The sequence below is a fragment of the Bombina bombina genome, chromosome 2 (genome assembly GCF_027579735.1).
Source record: "Bombina bombina isolate aBomBom1 chromosome 2, aBomBom1.pri, whole genome shotgun sequence".
NCBI lineage: Eukaryota > Metazoa > Chordata > Amphibia > Anura > Bombinatoridae > Bombina > Bombina bombina.
Window position 1 is genome coordinate 506,905,595 of NC_069500.1, and position 19,976 is coordinate 506,925,570.

A 19,976-nucleotide genomic window follows, 5' to 3' on the forward strand; every position below is an offset into this window, starting at 1 on the left:
CTTTTTGTTTTAAGAATACAATAATAAAGTTTGTTTCACTATTCTCCCCTTGGATTACACTTTGGACATTTTTTTATATATATAAAATACAGAAAGCTTAGGAAACAAAAAGACAAGAACATAAACAAATACAGGGTAAAAAAAGAAAAGAAAAATAACAGTAAATAGCAAGAAATAAGACATAGGGGCCGATTTATATAAGTGCGAGCGTATATGATACGATGTAGCATATCATGTCCACCGCACATCGTTAAATACCGTATCCGCTGTCGGCATTTAACATTGCACAAGAAGTTCTTGTGAACTGCTTGTGCAATGCCGCCCCCTGCAGATTTGCGGACAATCACCCGCTAGCAGGGGGTGTCAACCAGCCGGATCGTATGTTTGCAGCCTCAGAGCAGGCGGACAAGTTATGGACCAGCGGTCTTGAGACCACTGCTTCATAACTGCTGTTTCTGGCGAGCCATTCGGAGCTTGATAATTCGTCCCCATAGACTGGAATTAGGATGTATTCAAATAGTACGAAATTGTTGTTTATTTAAGCTAAACTAAAAAAGCTGGCCTATTTGATATAGGGATGCTAGCCAAGTAAATAAATTACATGTTTTCAAACAAACTAAATAGAAATTAGCCAAATCTCAAATGTTTTGATTAATATAAGAAATTATACAAAGGAAAGAAAGCTTTTTTTTCTAGGTATATGAATGACTTGCATTTTACTATTTAATCATAATGCATCTTTTTGTCTGTAACCAAATTGCAATGTACAATCAACATAAAAAACAAAGAAGTGTGAGTATATTTATATAATTGTGCAATGATAGATAACATAGCAGACATTTCATAAAGACATTTTGGGATAGTATGACAACTTATAAGATACTTAACAAGAAATGCATGTAAATGTCAGGCTGCCAGTGGTTTAACCTTAAGAGGATTTATTTTGATAAATAAAGCCTTTGGTGTCTTGAGGTTTTCTTTGCTTTGTCCCCCTGCACAGTGTATTAATGCGATAAACACTTGTTTCAGTTTAGGACTTCCAAAGATAAGTACAATGGACTGAGCAGGAGAGTAGCTGTATATGACCATCAAACAAATGCAAAATCCTGGGCTATCGGGTGGGAAAAGGTCTATGATCAAGAAGATCTCTGATACATAAAAGACTATGTAGAGAAGGAGCAGTAAACCAATAGTTCTGGCTGCACGTTTCCGAGCTTCTGCACGTGCATTTAGTTCTCTATTTGCATTATGATCTGCTTTGTTTTTATGAATAACAAGAGATTTTATGATGAGTCCATTGGCAATTCCAACAAGAACTAGCGGACAGGAACAGCTGATGAGATTACTTGGAATCAGGTAGACAATACTTAGTTTGGGGATAGTTATTTCTGTACTATTACCTGACAAATTTACATTTGCAGGATCTCTGTAAAAATTCCATGCAGCAGGGATGGCAGTAACCATAGAGATGAAAACAGAAGCCATTATGAGCCGTACAACTACCTGAAAGATGCCAAACTTGAGTCGGACCAGAAATGTATGAGTAAATATAACAATCTGCAAGCAGTAGGACACAGACAGGCAAACAATGAACCAAAAGCTGACATAGACACATACGGTCATCATGACAGAGAAAGTGACGTATACCTCATTTGAAAAATAGATGTCGCTCCAAAGAAAGCTTAGGTAATCATTAGCCAGCATGGCAAATTGAAAAAATATATTGGTAGCGCTAAGTGTGACAAGAATTATGTCTGAGGAGCTGAGGTTCTTGCCTTTGGCTTTGTCCACAATATTCACAGCAATGATTATTGAGTTGGTGCACAGTCCCAAAACGCTACTAAGTCCCAAAACAGCCATGGAGGCAAAGATGAAAAGTGGCAACATCCGTTGCCTGAAATATATCAATTGTATTTGCTGTACGGAAGTGTTCTGATTGCTGGCAAAATAATTGTCCAAATGTCTTCATTAGAAAGGCAAAAGTTACAGTAAGTAGATTCCAATCACTCTGGTCAAAAACAAAATGGAGAAAGATTAGCAACAATAAGACTGTATGTTAAAGCTAGTTAGAACTATAAATTAGATGACTGTCTTTGATCACCTGACACTCCAGGTATATTTTAAGAATTGCATATGGACATGATACCTGCTCAGTTTATTGTGTTTGCTTTATTGGATATGGTGTACATTTATATATAAGACATAAAATAATTAAAAAAAATATTACAAATAACATGGGAATTACAGGGTTTTATCTATTCTATTTGTACCTGCATTTAATTCCTCAGCTACTAATAAAATGATGGAGAGACAGCAAGATATTTGATTGATTTACTCTTTTTAATAAACCATTATTAAACCAATTATCTTTTCTTTCATATAGGTGGCGAGAGTCCACAAGCTAATTACTGATGAGATATACATTCCTACCAGGAGAGGCAAAGTTTCCCAAACCTCAAATGCCTATAAATACACCTCCCAACTCACTCATACCTCAGTTTTTAAAACGTTACTTACTTAGGAGGTGGTAAAGCATGATGTGCTTGATTTCTTCAGTGAAAAGCACTTCTAAGCATATCGAAGCTCAGTTCCTCTCTAAGTGCAGTGTTTGTCTGAGGGAAGTAAAGGGAGTATTGCCTGATGATACCATGTTTTCACCTATGGGAAAGCTTTTCATAAGGCTCTCTGTAAATCGGTCACTGGGATTCATCTGCTGCCTCACTTTATAGATCGACAATATACTATTGTACCATTACCTCTGCTGATATGTTTCAGTACTGGTTTGGCTGTCTGCTATATGTGGATGGGTGTCTTACACGGTGAGTTTATACTTTTATTACATAAGACACTCTCAGCTATGGATTGGGCACTTTTTAAGTAAATATTGTTTCTATACATGCCTTGAGTCAGTAATTCAGTGCTCTTTTTTTAGCAACTTTATTTGGTGGCTAAATATTTGTCAAGGTTGGTAGAGTCTGTGAAACATACAGGGTTTTTTCTGGAGCTAGTAATTTATTTATAAATTAGGATGCCACGTATTATTTTAGTCTTATGGAATTTTGATAATCACATTTTATGCAGCTGTAATAGAAGTATCCATTAGACTTTATTTAGGTACAATTCGTTTTTTTATATACAAACCAATTCTTACCTGCTTTTTAGAGTTATAAGTGTGTTAGAAATTTGCGCGCAAACGCGCATCTGATGACGCTATTTATGTCATAACGTGACGCGTCATAATTTTGCATTGTCTTTTTTGGCGCCAAAATTTACAGCTGAATTTGCCATTATAAACTCCACCCCCAGCTCATTCAATGCTCTCAGAAAATGCTTAGAGAGTTTTCATGCAGCATTATTTTATGAATCAGTTTTCTTTTTTTTTTATAAATTTTTGCTCTGTTTCCCATTCTTTCAACTCTGTTATATATATAATACATAGTAGCATTGATATAAATTTGCAGAATTAATTTATTTTTTAAAATTTAGTTTTTTTGCAATTATCTCTCAAACTGAACCTGCCTCTGATGTTTCCATAGGATTTGAGGTGCCTGAACATCTACCAAAGCTAAGTGTGTTTGTTGTAAAAAAGCTGATATAAATTCTTTAGCTCAATTATGTGGCTCTTGTTTTGACAATTTGTTAAATGCTGATAATATATATAATATACAGTATCTCACAAAAGTGAGTACACCCCTCACATTTTTGTAAATATTTTATTATATATTTTCATGTGACAACACTGAATAAATTACACTTTGCTACAATGTAAAGTAGTAAGTGTACAGCCTGTATAACAGTGTAAATTTGCTGTCCCCTCAAAATAACTCAACACACAGCCATTAATGTCTAAACCGTTGGCAACAAAAGTGAGTACACACCTAAGTGGAAAAGTCAGAATTGGGCCCAAAGTGTCAATATTTTGTCTGGCCACCATTATTTTCCAGCACTGCCTTAACCCTCTTGGGCATGTAGTTCACCAGAGCTTCACAGGTTGCTACTGGAGTCCTCTTCCACTCCTCCATGATGACATCACAGAGGTTGTGGATGTTAGAGACCTTGCACTCCCCCAAATTCCATTTGAGGATGCCCCACAGATGCTCAATAGGGTTTAGGTCTGGAGACAGGCTTGTCCAGTCCATCACCTTTACCCTCAGCTTCTTTAGCAAGTGGTCGTCTTGGAGGTGTTTTTGGGGTCGTTATCATGTTGGAATACTGCCCTGCAGCCTAGTTTCCGAAGGGAGGGGATCATGCTCTGCTTCAGTATGTCACAGTACATGTTGGCATTCATGGTTCCCTCAATGAACTGTATCTCCCCAGTGACAGCAGCACTCATGCAGGCCCAGACCATGACACTCCCACCACCATGCTTGTCTGTAGGCAAGACACACTTGTCTTTATACTCCTCACCTGGTTGCTGCCACACATGCTTGACACCATCTGAACCAAATAAGTTTATCTTGGTCTCATCATTGCAGTCCCCTAGCAATGAAAGAAGTATCTCTAATACTTTCTTGGGCAGAATCTAACTCTTGTCTAATTACTGCAATTCATATACCAGGTGTAGACAATTGGGAAGCGGATTATCTCAGCCTTCAGACTCTACATCCGGGGGAGTGGTCTATCCATCCAGATGTGTTCTATCAGATTGTGCAGATGTGAGGTCTTCCAGACATAGATCTGATGGCCTCTTGTCTTAACTAGAAACTTCCAAGATACCTCTCAAGGTCCAGGGATCCTCAGGCAGAATTGATAGATACTGTAGCAGTTGCATGGTTTTACCAACCTGCTTATTTTTTCCACCTCTGGTTCTTCTTCCAAGAGTGATCTCAGAGATCATAATGGAACAATATTATGTGTTTCTGATAGCACCAGCATGGACTCACAGGTTCTGGCATGCAGATCTTGTCTGAATGTTCAGCTGCCAACCTTGGTCACTTCCTCTAAGACCAGACCTTCTGTCTCAAGGCCCGTTTATTTCATCCAGATCTCAAATTTCTAAACTTTAAGGCATGGAAATTGAACGCTTAGTCCTTAGTCATAGAGGTTTCTCTGACTCTGTGATTAACACTATAATACAGGCTTGTAAGTCTGTTTCAAGGAAAATGTATCACAAGGTTTGGAAAATCTATAGTTCATGGTGTTCCACTCAGGATTATTCTTGGCATTCTTTTAGAATTCAGTTTCTTAAGGATGGTTTAGATAAAGGTTTGTCTGCCAATACTTTAAAAGGACTAATCTATGCTCTTTCTGTTTTCTTTCACAGAAAGATTGTTAATCTTCCTGATGTTCACTGTTTCATACAGGCGGCTTTGGCTCATATCAAACCTGTTATTAAATCTATCTCTCATCCTTGGAATCTAAATTATGTATTAAATGCAGACTCCTCCTTTTAGCCTATGCATTCTTTGAACATTAAACTACTTTCTTGGAAAGTATTATTTCTCTAGGCTATCTCTTCTGCTAGAAGAGTTTCTGAATTGTCTGCTCTCTCTTGTGAGTCTCCGTATCTGATTTTCCATCAAGATAAAGCTGTTTTGCGGACTTTGTTTACATTTTTGCCTAAAGTTTTGAATTCTTACAACTTTAATAGGGAAATTATTGTTCCTTTCTTGTGTCCTAATCCTAAGAATACTCTTGAAAAATCTATACATTCTTAGGATGTGGTAAGAGCTTTAAAGTATTATGTTGATGCTACTAAAGATTTCAGAAAGAAGTCTATTTGTCATTCTTTCTGGTTCCAGAAAAGAGTAGAAAGTGTCTGCCATTTCTTTGGCATTTTGTTTGAAACTTCTGATTGACAAACCTTATTTGGAGGTGGGCCAGTCTCCGCCTCAGAGAATAACAGCTCATTCTACAAGATCAGTTGCCACATCTTGGACTTTCAAGAATGAAGCTTCAGTTGATCCAATCTGCAAAGCAGCCACTTAGTTTTCTTTGCATGCCTTTACTAAATTTTACCATTTTTACGTTTTTGCTTCTTCAGAAGCAGCTTTTGGTAGCAGCTTTTGGTAGAAAGGTTCTTCAGGCAGCTGTCTCAGTTTGATTCTAGTGCCTATAATCTTTTGAATTTTTAAGAAAACTTAAGAATTTTTTGGATTTAATTTCTCAGCAGAAATAGCTATTCTTATTTTATCCCTCTCTCTATAGTTACTCTTGGCTTTTACATCTTGGGTATTATATCCCACCAGTAACTCGCTTGTGGACTCTCGCCACCAATTTGAATTTATGTAAGAACTTACCCGATAAATTAATTTCTTTCATGGTGGCGAGATTTCATGAGACCCACCCATTTTTGGGGGGTTATGATTTTTTTGTATAAAGAATATTATTTATCCTGTTCCTCTTTTTATGCTTTTACTCCTTATACACCTCACTAACTTGGCTATACATTAAACTATGAGTGAGGTGGGAGGTGTATTTATAGGCATTTGAGGTTTGGGAAATTCTGCCCCCTCCTGGTAGGAATGTATATCCCATCAGTAACTAGCTTGTGGACTTTTACCATCCAGGAAAGAAATTAATTAATCAGGTAAGTTATTACATAAATTAACGGCTAGATTTAGAGTTTGGCGTTAGCCGTCAAAACCAGCGTTAGAGGCTCCTAACGCTGGTTTTGGGCTACCGCTGGTATTTAGAGTCATGTAGGTACGGGTCTAACGCTCACTTTCCAGCCACGACTTTTCCATACCGCAGATCCCCCTACGCCAATTGCGTATCCTATCTTTTCAATGGGATCTTTCTAACGCCGGTATTTAGAGTCTTGGCTGAAGTGAGCGTTAGAAATCTAACGACAAAACTCCAGCCGCAGATAAAAGCCAGGAGTTAAGAGCTTTCTGGGCTAACACCGGGTCATAAAGCTCTTAACTACTGTGCTCTAAAGTACACTAACACCCATAAACTACCTATGCACCCCTAAACCGAGGCCCCCCCACATCGCCGCCACTCTATTAAATTTTTTTAACCCCTTATCTGCCGACCGCACACCGCCGCCACCTACGTTATACTTATGTACCCCTAATATGCTGCCCCTAACACCGCCGACCCCTATATTATATTTATTAACCCCTAATCTGCCGCCCCAACGTCGCTGCTACCTTACCTACAATTATTAACCCCTAATCTACTGACCGGACCTCACCGCTACTATAATAAAGTTATTAACCCCTAATCCGCCTCACTAACCCTATAATAAATAATATTAACCCCTAATCTGCCCTCCCTAACATCACCGACACCTAACTTCAAGTATTAACCCCTAATCTGCCGACCGGACCTCACCGCTACTCTATTAAATTTATTAACCCCTAAAACTAAGTCTAACCCTAACACTAACACCCCCCTAAGTTAAATATAATTTTTATCTAACTAAATAAATTAACTCTTATTAAATAAATTAATCCTATTTAAAGAGGTGGACAGCTTTGATATCTCTTGCTGAACTAGCTGCTTTGTAACAAGAGATTATATCATTTTTAAGTTATTGTAGCAAGACCCTTCTAGATAGCAAAAAAGAAAAATATCCTGATCCATCATCCTGATTGGTCTGCTGACCTGCCTGTTCAAATGTGAAGCCTAGCATTGGCTACTCCCGGAACAGCTCTGACGTCTGATGCTGATTATCTGTGGCCGCTGATTGGATGAACGGACCCCGTGACCTGACGTCTCCACGCACTGCTGTGTATGTCTGTCGGGCGACCTAAAGTCCCGTCCCGCTCTACTAGGCATCCTCATATGCCGCTATCCTTGTGAGTATACCCCATCACGGGCTGCCTCATTGTTTGCCTTATCTGGTTGTTAGGATACTGTCCCATGAGGCGCCTCTCTCTTGCTCTTTGATTCACAGGCACCTACCTTCACTATACAAGAGTGCTGCCTGCTTCTTCAGAAGATTCTGGGAACATCCACCTACTGAACGCCTTTCTGAACTTTGCGCACCTCATATAGAGACTTGATTTACTCTATATTTATTGTTTTCAATAAGCTAATTATACCTACTCTAAGCCCCCTAATAAAATAACAAAGCCCCCCAAAATAAAAAATGACCTACCCTATTCTAAAATACAAATAGAAAGCTCTTTTACCTTACCAGCCCTTAAAAGGGCCTTTTGCGGGGCATGCCCCAAAGAAAACAGCTCTTTTGCCTGAAAAAAAAACATACAATACCCCCCCCAACATTACAACCCACCACCCACATACCCCTAATCTAACCCAAACCCCCCTTAAATAAACCTAACACTAAGCCCCTGAAGATCATCCTACCTTATCTTCACCGATCGGTCCAGAGGAGGCTCCGAAAATCTTCATCCAAGCCCAAGCGGGGGCTGAAGACATCCATCATCCATCATCCGGCTGAAGAAGTCCATCATCGGGCTGAAGTCTTGATCCAAGCGGGGGCTGAAGACATCCATCATCCGGCTGAAGAGGTCCATCATCGGGCTGAAGTCTTCTATCAAGCGGCATCTTCAATCTTCTTTCTTCCGGAAGCCATCTTCTTCCAGCCGACGTGGATCCATCCTCTTCTACCGACGCATACTCGCCGAATGACGGTTCCTTTAAATGATGTCATCCAAGATGGCGTCCCTCGAATTCCGATTGGCTGATAGGATTCTATCAGCCAATCGGAATTAAGGTAGGAAAATTCTGATTGGCTGATGGAAGCAGCCAATCAGATTCAAGTTCAATCCGATTGGCTGATCCAATCAGCCAATCAGATTGAGCTCGCATTCTATTGGCTGATAGAATGTGAGCTCAATCTGATTGGCTGATTCCATCAGCCAATCAGAATTTTCCTACCTTAATTCCGATTGGCTGATAGAATCCTATCAGCCAATCGGAATTCGAGGGACGCCATCTTGGATGATGTCCCTTAAAGGAACCGTCATTCGTCAGGAAGTCGTCGGCCAGGATGGATGTTCCGCGTCGGCGGGATGAAGATGGAGCCGGAAGAAAGAAGATTGAAGATGCCGCTTGATAGAAGACTTCAGCCGGATCATGGACCTATTCAGCTCCTGCTTGGATCAAGACTTCAGCCGGATCATGGACCTCTTCAGCCCCCGCTTGGGCCAAGACTTCAGCCGGATCATGGACATCTTCAGCCCCCGCTTGGGCCAAGACTTCAGCTAGATCATGGACATCTTCAGCCCCTGCTTGGGCTTGGATGAAGACTTCGGAGCCTGGACGGATCGGTGATACTCGGCGTGGTGAAGACAAGGTAGGGAGATCTTCAGGGGCTTAGTGTTAGGTTTATTTAAGGGGGGTTTGGTTTAGATTAGGGGTATGTGTGTGGTGGGTTGTAATGTTGGGGGGGTATTGTATGTTTTTTTTTACAGGCAAAAGAGCAGAATTCTTTGGGGCATGCCCCGCAAAAGGCCCTTTTAAGGGCTGGTAAGGTAAAAGAGCTTTTCAATTTTAATTTTAGAATAGGGTAGGGCATTTTTTATTTTGGGGGGCTTTGCTATTTTATTAGGGGCTTAGAGTAGGTGTAATTAGCTTAAAATTGTTGTAATATTTTTATAATGTTTGTACATTATTTTTTTATTTTTTGTAACTTAGTTCTTTTTTATTTTTTTGTACTTTAGTTAGTTTATGTAATTGTATTTATTTGTAGGGATTTGTATGTAATTTATTTATTGATAGTGTAGTGTTAGGTTTAATTGTAACTTAGGTTAGGATTTATTTTACAGGTAATTTTGTAATTATTTTAACTAGGTAGCTATTAAATAGTTATGAACTATTTAATAGCTATTGTACCTGGTTAAAATAAATACAAAGTTGCCTGTAAAATAAATATTAATCCTAAAATAGCTACAATATAATTATTATTTATATTGTAGCTATATTAGGGTTTATTTTACAGGTAAGTATTTAGCTTTAAATAGGATTAATTTATTTAATAAGAGTTAATTTATTTTGTTAGATTTAAATTATATTTAATTTAGGGGGGTGTTAGGGTTAGGGTTAGAGTTAGCTTTAGGGGTTAATACATTTATTAGAGTAGCGGCGAGGTCCGGTCGGCAGATTAGGGGTTAATAATTGTAGGTAGCTGGCGGCGACGTTGTGGGGGGCAGATTAGGGGTTAATAAATATAGGGGTCGGCGGTGTTAGGGGCAGCAGATTAGGGGTACATAGGTATAATGTAGGTTGTGGCGGTGTACGTAGCGGCAGATTAGGGGTTAAAAAAATATGCAGGTGTCAGCGATAGCAGGGGTGGCAGATTAGGGGTTAATAAGTGTACGGTTAGGGGTGTTTAGACTCGGGGTGCATGTTAGGGTGTTAGGTGCAGACTTAGGAAGTGTTTCCCCATAGGAAACAATGGGGCTGCGGAATTAAGGTAGGAAAATTCTGATTGGCTGATGGAATCAGCCAATCAGATTCAAGTTCAATCCGATTGGCTGATCCAATCAGCCAATCAGATTGAGCTCGCAGTCTATTGGCTGATCGGAACAGCCAATAGAATGCAAGCTCAATCTGATTGGCTGATTCCATCAGCCAATCAGAATTTTCCTACCTAGCCGTATGTTTTTATTATGGATCTGTTGATTATGTACTTTAAAAATTGAGGGTTCTAAGAAAATTAGACATACAGCTCCATATCAAAGGTGAAGTGTAATACTGGAGGGGTGTTCACCAACTATTTAAAGGGGCATAAAAGGTAAATAATAAAATGCACTAATGTTTTAGCCCATTTTATTATTCCACTTTTATTTGTACATGCATGCTTAACCCAAATGGATTAAACACATGATTAGAATCAATAGCGAAGAACACTGCTAGTGATTGGTAGCTATGCATTTATTCTGCACCTGATTGGTTCAGCTGCTGAGTTCAGGTGTTGACAAGGACTACATTTCCAGTTTGGAGCTGGTTTTAAATATGTCATTTACGCATTCTTTTTTCTTAGACTCAGACAGCACAATGTTTTGAGGTGGCCCTGGATGCACCTCACATCTACCACATGACAACTTTGTGAGAGGTTTTCTCTGAGGTTTCTAATTCTGTTCACATGCAGGATGGTTAGATGTGCCACACTGACATTCTGTTTAAATACACATTTGTTTTTCATGCACTGTTACCCAATTTACTTTTATTTGCTAAGAAAGGCCTTATCTTTTGTTCATTTACTTTTCAAGTAATATGCAGTGATAATCTCCCGTGTGATGTCACTGGTTACCTTTATAAACATTTACATACTGCTCAGTGTTATAAGATTCATCCTCACAAAATATTCCTTTAACACAGATGTATATATTTATTTTGTATTAATAGAGCAGATTGTACAAAATGATTATCCTTGACTACAAAATTAGGTGTCTTGCACAGTGCTGGTTAAATCTGTAATTAACCAGTGCAATGCTGTGATATTACTGACCTGTAATCAATTTCAAAAGAATTCAATCATTTTATGGATTCTAAACCCAGCATATGTTCTATACATAGGTAATTCTAGAACTTATGAGGGCAAACAATGATTGTCAAAAAGCTTAAAAGGACATGATACCCAAACGTTGAAGCACAAGAAAGTGATGCAGCATAGCTGTAAAAAGCTGACTAGAAAATAATACCTGAACATCTCTATGTAAAAAAGAAAGTTATATTTTACCCCAGATTTCCTAAGTATTTACACCCCTATGTAAAGAGACTTTAAGAAGCCAGTAAGGAGTGTGCATATGGCATGTGCATGCAGAGTCATGTTATTTTCCTATTCAGTTCTATGAAATCTCATAAAACTTCAGTGAAATCTCATGAAATTACAACAAAGGCAAAGCTTTATCTCAGCACTGCTAATGCTGATTGGCTATTTTTTTTTTCAACTTGTAGCTGGACACTTACTCTGTTGAGCTGAAGACATTTTGTGGCACAATTTGTTATCCTTTTTTACACAGAGATGCTCAGATATTTTTTTCTTGTCAGCTTTTTACACTTATGCCACATCACTTTCAAGTGATTTAGTATATGAGTATTATGTCCCTTTAAATTATCACTAAAGTAAAAAAAATAAACTTTCATGATTCAGATTCAGAAATTCCAACCAAATGTGTTTGCATTGTCTATTTACTATGCTATTCTACTGCGTTTAGTGGTACTTTAAAGGGAAATAAAGCCTCAGTTTGTTAGGACAGTAGGTAATGAAAGTATTTTTAAGCTAAAAGAGCATACTTACCTTATTCATAATATTCCAGCAGTCTTTTTCTGAAAAATGACAAAGTGGGCAGCCAAAGAAATGGAAGCTGTGGAGCATTTGACATTTTTCAGACGAAGAATGATCTAGTTTTCAAAGCAAGTTTCTATTATTAGATTTTAGACACAATCACTTTTCCAAATACAGGGAGCAGCCATCACACAAGCAGAGGGAGAGTAGCCAATAGTTATGTTTAGCTGGTAATTCTACACACAGATACTGTGTGATACTGTCAATAGTCTAACGTTAAAGGGACATTAAACACTTTGATATAGTCATATAAAATGATAAATCATATATATATATATATATATATATATATATATATATATATATACTCTGTAATATATTTTCAATATTTATTTTGTCCCCTTTTCCTGTAATTCCACTCTTCCACTCTTTAGTTCCTGTTAGAAATGGAAGTGCAGAACACATATATTCCACACAGCCATTGGCTGCACACTCTGTTGACTTATTTATAACTGTCCTTTAGTGGCCACAGCAGAGAAGGTAACCTAAGTTACAACATGGCAGCTTCCATTGTTTTATAATAATAATAATAATAATAATAAATTGCGATTTATATAGCGCGTTTCTCCCTGTGAGACTCAAAGCACTTTACAAATATACCAACATAAGAGATTAAAGGTAGGAGTTTCTGAAGGTCAGATAAGCGGGGGGGACTTTAGCTTTTTTTAAAAAGTTTGTAAGGACGGTGCTTCTCTGATTGCGCACGGTAGAGTTCCAGAAAGTAGGGGCAGCGTGGCCGAATTCTCTGGAGCCTGAGATTGTCCTTATTCTTGGTACTGAGAGGAGGGATGTGTTGGCTGACCTAAGTGAGCGGGATGGAATGTAGGATGCTCTTTCAGGTACTGTGGGCCTTGGTTGTTTAAGGCTTTGAAGGTCAGCCGGCTAATTTTAAAATATGTTCGCCATTTAATTGGAAGCCAATGCAGGGAGTGGAGAACAGGTGTTTTTTTTAAGGAGCGAGTTTGATTAGTCAATAGTCTTGCTGCTGCATTTTGTACCGTCTGAAGGCAATGGAGTTCTTTTTTTGGGAGGCCCAAGTAAAGTGCATTGCAGTAATCTAGCCTAGAGGATACAAATGCATGGATTAATTTTGGCATATCATACAGTGGAATTAAGTGTTGTATCCTGGCTGTTTTTCAGATGAAAGAAGGCAGATTTTATTACGGAGGAAATCTGCTTTTTAAAAGATAGTCCAGCGTCAATCAGCACTCCGAGGTTTTGTACCTTTGCTGAACTAACGAGTTCAGAGCCTCCAAGCTCCAGGCCATTTGGGTGATCGTGGGATATTTTTGATGCCCAGGGTGCCCTCACCAAGAGTAACTCTGTTTTGTCCGGGTTCACTTTGAGACAGCTAGCATTCATCCATTCTGTAAGGTCTGTTAAGCAACTGTTTATGCGGCATGCTGGGTCTGTAGTTTCTAGAGCAAAGGAGAAGTAGAGTTGTGTGTCATCAGCGTAACAATGATACCTTAGGCCATGACGGTTAATGATGTCCCTCAGTGGTAGTAAGTAAATTGCGAATAGCATGGGAGACAGGATGGATCCTTGTGGAACTCCGCAGGCCAGTTCTGTTGGTGCTGATAAGCTTGATCCTGATATTACTCTCTGTGATCTAACAGCAAGGAAAGATTTAAACCAGTTAAGGACTGTGCCTCCTAGAACACAGATGTGCTGCAAGCGCTCTATTAGACTCCTATAGTCAATGGTGTCAAATGCAGCTGAGAGATCCAGGAGGATTAGAATGAAGTAATCACCTTTGTCTCTTGCATTGAGGAGATCATTTAGCACTCAGACTAGCGCTGTTTCAGTGCTGTGGCGGCATCTGAAGCCTGACTGGAAAGGATCGAAAATGTTCAGTTGTGACAGATGGGCTTCCAGTTGAGTTGCCACTACTTTTTCAATTATTTTCCCCAGAAATGGGAGGTTGGATACTGGTCTGTAATTAGTCATGCAGTCTGGGTCTAATAAAGGTTTCTATAGGAGTGGTTTTACCACAGCTTCTTTTAGAGGATCTGGTAAGTCCCCTGTTTTTAGTGAACACTGCACTATTTTTGTGAGGGCTGGGGCGAGTGTTTCAATGCATCCAGATATGAGCTGAGTTGGAGCAGGGTCTAAGTCACACATAGTAGGGTGCAACTTTTGTATGGTGTTTTTAACTCCTTTTATATCCACATTTCTAAAAGTGGTCCATAAACTGGGGCAATCTGGCATTCCATTGTAGTGGTTCTGGTGTGTAACTGTTTGGCCTGCTGTGATAGCGGTTCGGATTGAGGAAATCTTGTCTCTGAAGAAGTTCGCAAATGCTTCACATTTATCCTGAGAAAAGTTGGTGGGGCTAAGCCTGCATGCTGGTTTGCAGAGCCTTTCTACTGTGTGAAACAGTTGCCTGGGTCTATTGTGGGAGAGTGCAATTTAGCGTGATAAAAATTAAGATTTTTTCGGAGTTATCTTGGATTGATATTTATTTAGATGTTTGGTAAGAGCGGCTTTATCCTCTGGATCATGTGTTCTGTGACACTTTCTCTCGCGCTTACGTCCTGTTCTATTCATTTCTCTGATGGAGCTATCAAACGACGGTGCATTGTTGTGGGTTTTAACAGTGCATATGCGAGTTGGTGCAATGTTTTCTAGGGTGTCTCTCATGGTTTTGTTGTAGAGTCGGACTAAGGAGCTGGGGTCTTTGCAGGTGCCCATTAGTTCATTTAGAGCCATATGTGATGCTACATCCAGTGGTGTCACCCCTTTTAATGAGCAGTTAGGGCCGCCACTAGAACCATTGATCAGGCCCCCCCCCCCTCCTTTGACATGTGCAATTTTTGACCAAGTGACTAAAATGTATATGCACTTTATTCTTAATTGTCTATTTAAACTTGGAAATGTTGTAAAGGTAGTAACATACACACACACACACACAGACACACTCATACACTGAAACACACAAACACACTCACACATAAGGATTCACATATAGACACTCTAGCAGACACGCAAAGAAACACACTCAGACACAGAAACCCAAACAGACACTTAGCACTTGTTTACATTGACCTGACAAGTAATGAGGTAAACTACAGTTTTGTTAAAAAGGAGATTTAGAAAACAAAATATGGAGTTCTGATTATCTTTTTGTAAAGGACGATGACAACTAAATTATGACAACAGCATGAAGTGGCTGAAAGGAAGGGCCCTGAACTGCCTAAACAATAATTTAAAGGTTAAATGGTGGAGTGGTTACTTCCGGAAAGGTCTTGTTAGTCTCAAAGTCTGTAGAAAGATGTGAATAATTAGTAGTAAGGTCAAAATGTCCTTAAAAGGAACAGACAATGGACACACACACACACACAAACTCAAACTTGCACATACACCCAAGGAAACACCGACAGAGACAGCCTCAGAAAACACACAAAGACATATACACACGAACACACACAGAGACACCCACAGAAAACACACAAATACATACACACACAGAGAGACAACCACATGAAAAACACAGAAAGACATACATACACCCTCCCTCACTGAGACATCCACAGAAAACACACAAAGACATACACACACCCTCACAGAGACACCCACAGAAAACAGACATACATATATACATACACACAAACACCCTCACAGAAACACCCATAGAAAAAGCTCAAAGACATATGCACACACCCTCACAGACATCCACAGAAAATGCACAAAGACATACACACGGTAACACCCACCCTCACAGAGAGACCCACAGATAAAAAATACATACACATAGAGACACAAACCAAAACACAAAAACATAAAGACATACACCCACAGAAACACTCACAGGAGGAAACATTTATGCACCTTGCATCCCCTAAATCAACAGTGTGTGACATGCATGATAAAAAAAATGCAGAAATTAAGAGATCACTTTTTAAAGAATCATATTTATAAATGTGCAAACAAAAATAATTCTGTGAATTCAAAATTGTACATTAATGAGCTGGGTAGATGGCTATATGAAGAAACGTACCTTTAAAAGGTTGACATATGTTTGTTTGTTCCAATTTTCCCCAACCAAGAGCACCACTTCAAATATAGTGTACAAATTTTCCCATCTGTCAGTTGTACTTATGGATTTTGAAAATGCTGTACTTTATATGGCCTTGGTGGGACCATAAGCTGTGGCACTCATACCATTAGATCTGGTTAAATGCAGGATTTAGGCTTGTTGGTATGTATTTCAAAACTAAGTCAGCTGTAGTGTAAACTGAACACTGAGCAATCTTAATCTGAGAGTATAAAATTTTATGCAGATGTAAAAATCTTAGATAAAATGCCTCCTTTCATCTGGAAAGTCCTTGCATAAGGGGCAGTAAACTGGAATGTAATATAAATATATAAAATGCATATCTGCCAAAAGGGCATCTATCATTTGTGTATTGAGGAGGAAACATTTCTGCATGGTTTTAAATATAGAATTTCTACAGCATTGTCAAATAATCATAAATACACTGCTGCTAAAAAAATGTGTTTTTATGGACCCCTAGCCCCACCATACAACTACTACCACACTGAAGTTACAATCCAAAATTGCACAAAGAAATAAAAAACATTTGCTAAGTAAGTCCTACCTCCTCTTCAAATGAAAGTGATCTGCCGTCTGACTCAGGCACACACTGTACAAAGTGCCAAGTCTGTCTCACACTGAGCATAGTGGTTTAGTGCACACTAAGAAATCCTCTCAAATGCTAATACTTTACTCCTTGTAATAACATTTCCCATGCTCAATTAGCACTCTGCTATAGCACCCACTGGTGGCTGCCAAAATTTAAAAAAAAATTTTTTTTTTTAGTTCTTGCCTCATGGGCCCCCCCTGGCTCATTGGGCCCCTGACAGGAGTCACCCCTGTCACCCCCTGATGGCGGCCCTGTTTGATCAGGTTCTGAGGCTGATGTCTGGTTGATTGTGATACAATGGAGAAGTGAATGGAGTGGTGGTCTGACCAGGTAACTGGGTTTACAGTTACTGGTGACACTTCTAGTCCAGACTGGAACACTAGATCAAGTGTATGACCTTTTCTGTGTGTGGGAGTGGTGACGATTTGTGTAAAGCCGAGTGTAGTCATCAAGCTGAGGAGATCCTGCCCAAGCAGGGATAGGGTGTTGTCAATCCTAGTGTTGAAGTCTCCAAATATAAGTCATCTGTGGTGTTCAAGGATTAAGCCAGCCAAAAGGCCTGGGAGTTCCTGAAGAAATCTCTTCCCATCTTCTGGGGGTCTGTATATTAGCAGTATTCGGAATCCTCTCTCTATTGGGAGGCTGGCAGCTATGCATTCAAAAGATTAGGTTTTGTGGACTGATATTGGTCTGGGATTTAAGGATGATTTCGCACAGATCAGAACTCATGCTCATCGCCCGTGCGATCTTGTCTCGGGCGGTGGAACACTGTGTAATTGTCTGGAATAGCTGCCTCTAGAATAGGCCTTGCATTTTCATCTAACCATGATTCTGTGATGCATGCTAATTCGCATGTTTCAATAAGGTCGGCAATAATAGCTGTTTTGTTCTTTATTGATCTAGCATTGCATAGGATTGCTCTGATAGGACAGTCTTGGGATTCTGAGTTTTTGCTCTGTACTTTGGAGACAGCGTGCCTTGTAATGGGGATCACACAAAGAGATTTTCTTGATTTGACAGTGCATTTTTTGTGGCTTTTAGGTTGGATTGCTTCAAATGGGCTTGCGGGTGGACAGGGTGGTGGGGCAGCTCTGATAGTGTCAGGATATAGAACTTTTAATTTTGATTTTCCTCCACGACAGCCCCTTTCGGTCCCTTTGAAAATGCTGAGTGATTTTAGGGTAGCCACTAGTGAGGGACTGAGTGCCGCGACTGCTTTTTGGGATCTTATGGAGTGCAGATGTGAGGGCGTATAGGTGGTCATTCCCTCTGCAGTGAAGGGGTTAAAATAGCTTCTAGTTTTTGTAGGGATGTTAGCAGTGGGGGCTGGTTACATTGCCCTGCTCTATAGGATTCAGGCCAGAGTGAGATGTGAGATTTTGCACTTTAGGCTGCATTGTTGATAACAGATAAGAAAGCATGCAGAGGTTTTAAAGCCAATGTGTTTTAGTAAAATAGACTTCATCAATTAGTTTTTCTTGTGTTTAGAAATGAAATCTGAGCATTGCTAAATGGATGATAAAATACAAAACCCAATTTGTGCATGGGTTGAGTCTGTTTTTCTTTTTTTTTAGTTTAAGCATACCTTGTTTGTGGTGTTCAGCTGAAGGTATCTCTTTCTGGTAGTAAGATGGTCCGGTGGGAGTATATATCCATCCGTTGAGCATCTCACTTTAGTAATGCCATCCGTTCAATATTTATGAGTCTAGTTGTGCATTATGTGGAGTCGATATTGGTCCTTGAAATAATTGTGATGAATTTTGAATGTAAGGAGGTTAAAATTAAGATAAATCCTGGAGAGGTCAGGAGCCTGAGGAAAGTGTGGCAGCGAGCAGCGGCGCCTCCCCTTAGTCACACTTTCCTCAGGCTCCTGACCTCTAGAGGGACATAAAACACAAAACATAAATAAATTCTAGACATAATGATGTATTTAATGCAAAGATCACAGTGAGATTAATGCACATTTGGTAAAACTGTTTTTGTTGCCTAAATAATGTCTAAAGAAACAGCAATGCACAGGCATAGGCCAATAACATGAGGCATATAAATATATATATATATATATATATATATATATATATATATGTATATTTATATATATATATGCAGCCACCAACCAGCAGCTCCTGAGCCTACCTTTGTATGCTTTTCAACAAAGGATACCAAGGGAAAGAAACAAATTAGATAATATAAATAAATTGTAGTTATTTAAAATTGCATGCTCTATCTGAATCATGAAATAAAAAGTTTAGGTTTCATGTCCGATTAAGGGACACAAGACAAAAATTAAACTTTCATGATTCACACAGAATATGTCATTTTAAACATTTTTCCAATTTACTTCCATTATCAGTTTGTGCTTTTTACATGAACACTTTCTAAATCCCCAACTCTTACTGAGTATGTGCAAGAGTTAACAGTGGTAAAGTATATAAGAATGTAATTGGCTGATAGATGTCACATGATACAAGGTGGGTTCATGGAAGCAATCTTTGAAATTCCTCAGGAAAAAAAGTGCTATTCCATTGTCTTTTTGCTGTGCATTTGTGGATTATGCAATTATACTGTATTTTTCTAATGGTCCTTTATCATCTAAAGCTCTCTGGCCTGGATATATTATCTAATCCGTCTTTTCAGTGCTAAGTGGTCCCTCAAAAAAATTCAGAAAGGCACATTTTAGCTTGAAAACTGTTTATCTTGCTATCATGGCTCTAGATTTGAAGGACAGACACTTACATTACAATAGAAGGTCGAAAAAAGAAAAAAACTAAGAATAGCATTTATGTGTTGTTAGATATACAACATTACTGCTCATCACATCATATATAAGCATCTAGGTGTAGGACCAAATAGTTTATCATTTATTCATATAATTTATGCTGTATATAAGTATGATCTACAACATAGTAGCTTATATTAAGTGAATAAAATATTGATTCATCATTAATGAGACATGATACTAATAATGACTGCATTTTAGAAATACAATAGCTTCAAATTGGTGGTATTATGTTTATTGCTAACCATAATATCTAGTAAAATGGAAGCTCTCCATATTATAGGTGAAATTATACTTTAAAGTGCATGCACACCACATATTAGAGAAGGTAAATTGTCTTTCA

At 38.8% G+C, this 19,976-nt stretch overlaps 1 protein-coding gene across 1 annotated transcript; it reads right to left on the reverse strand.

Annotated features, from left to right (window-relative positions):
- Window positions 1-906: 906 nt before the first annotated feature.
- LOC128647100 (taste receptor type 2 member 40-like) lies at window positions 907-1,887 on the reverse strand. The gene has a single exon (XM_053699916.1). It carries the CDS (start codon window positions 1,885-1,887, stop codon window positions 907-909), a length of 981 nt encoding a protein of 326 aa, XP_053555891.1.
- Window positions 1,888-19,976: the final 18,089 nt, after the last annotated feature.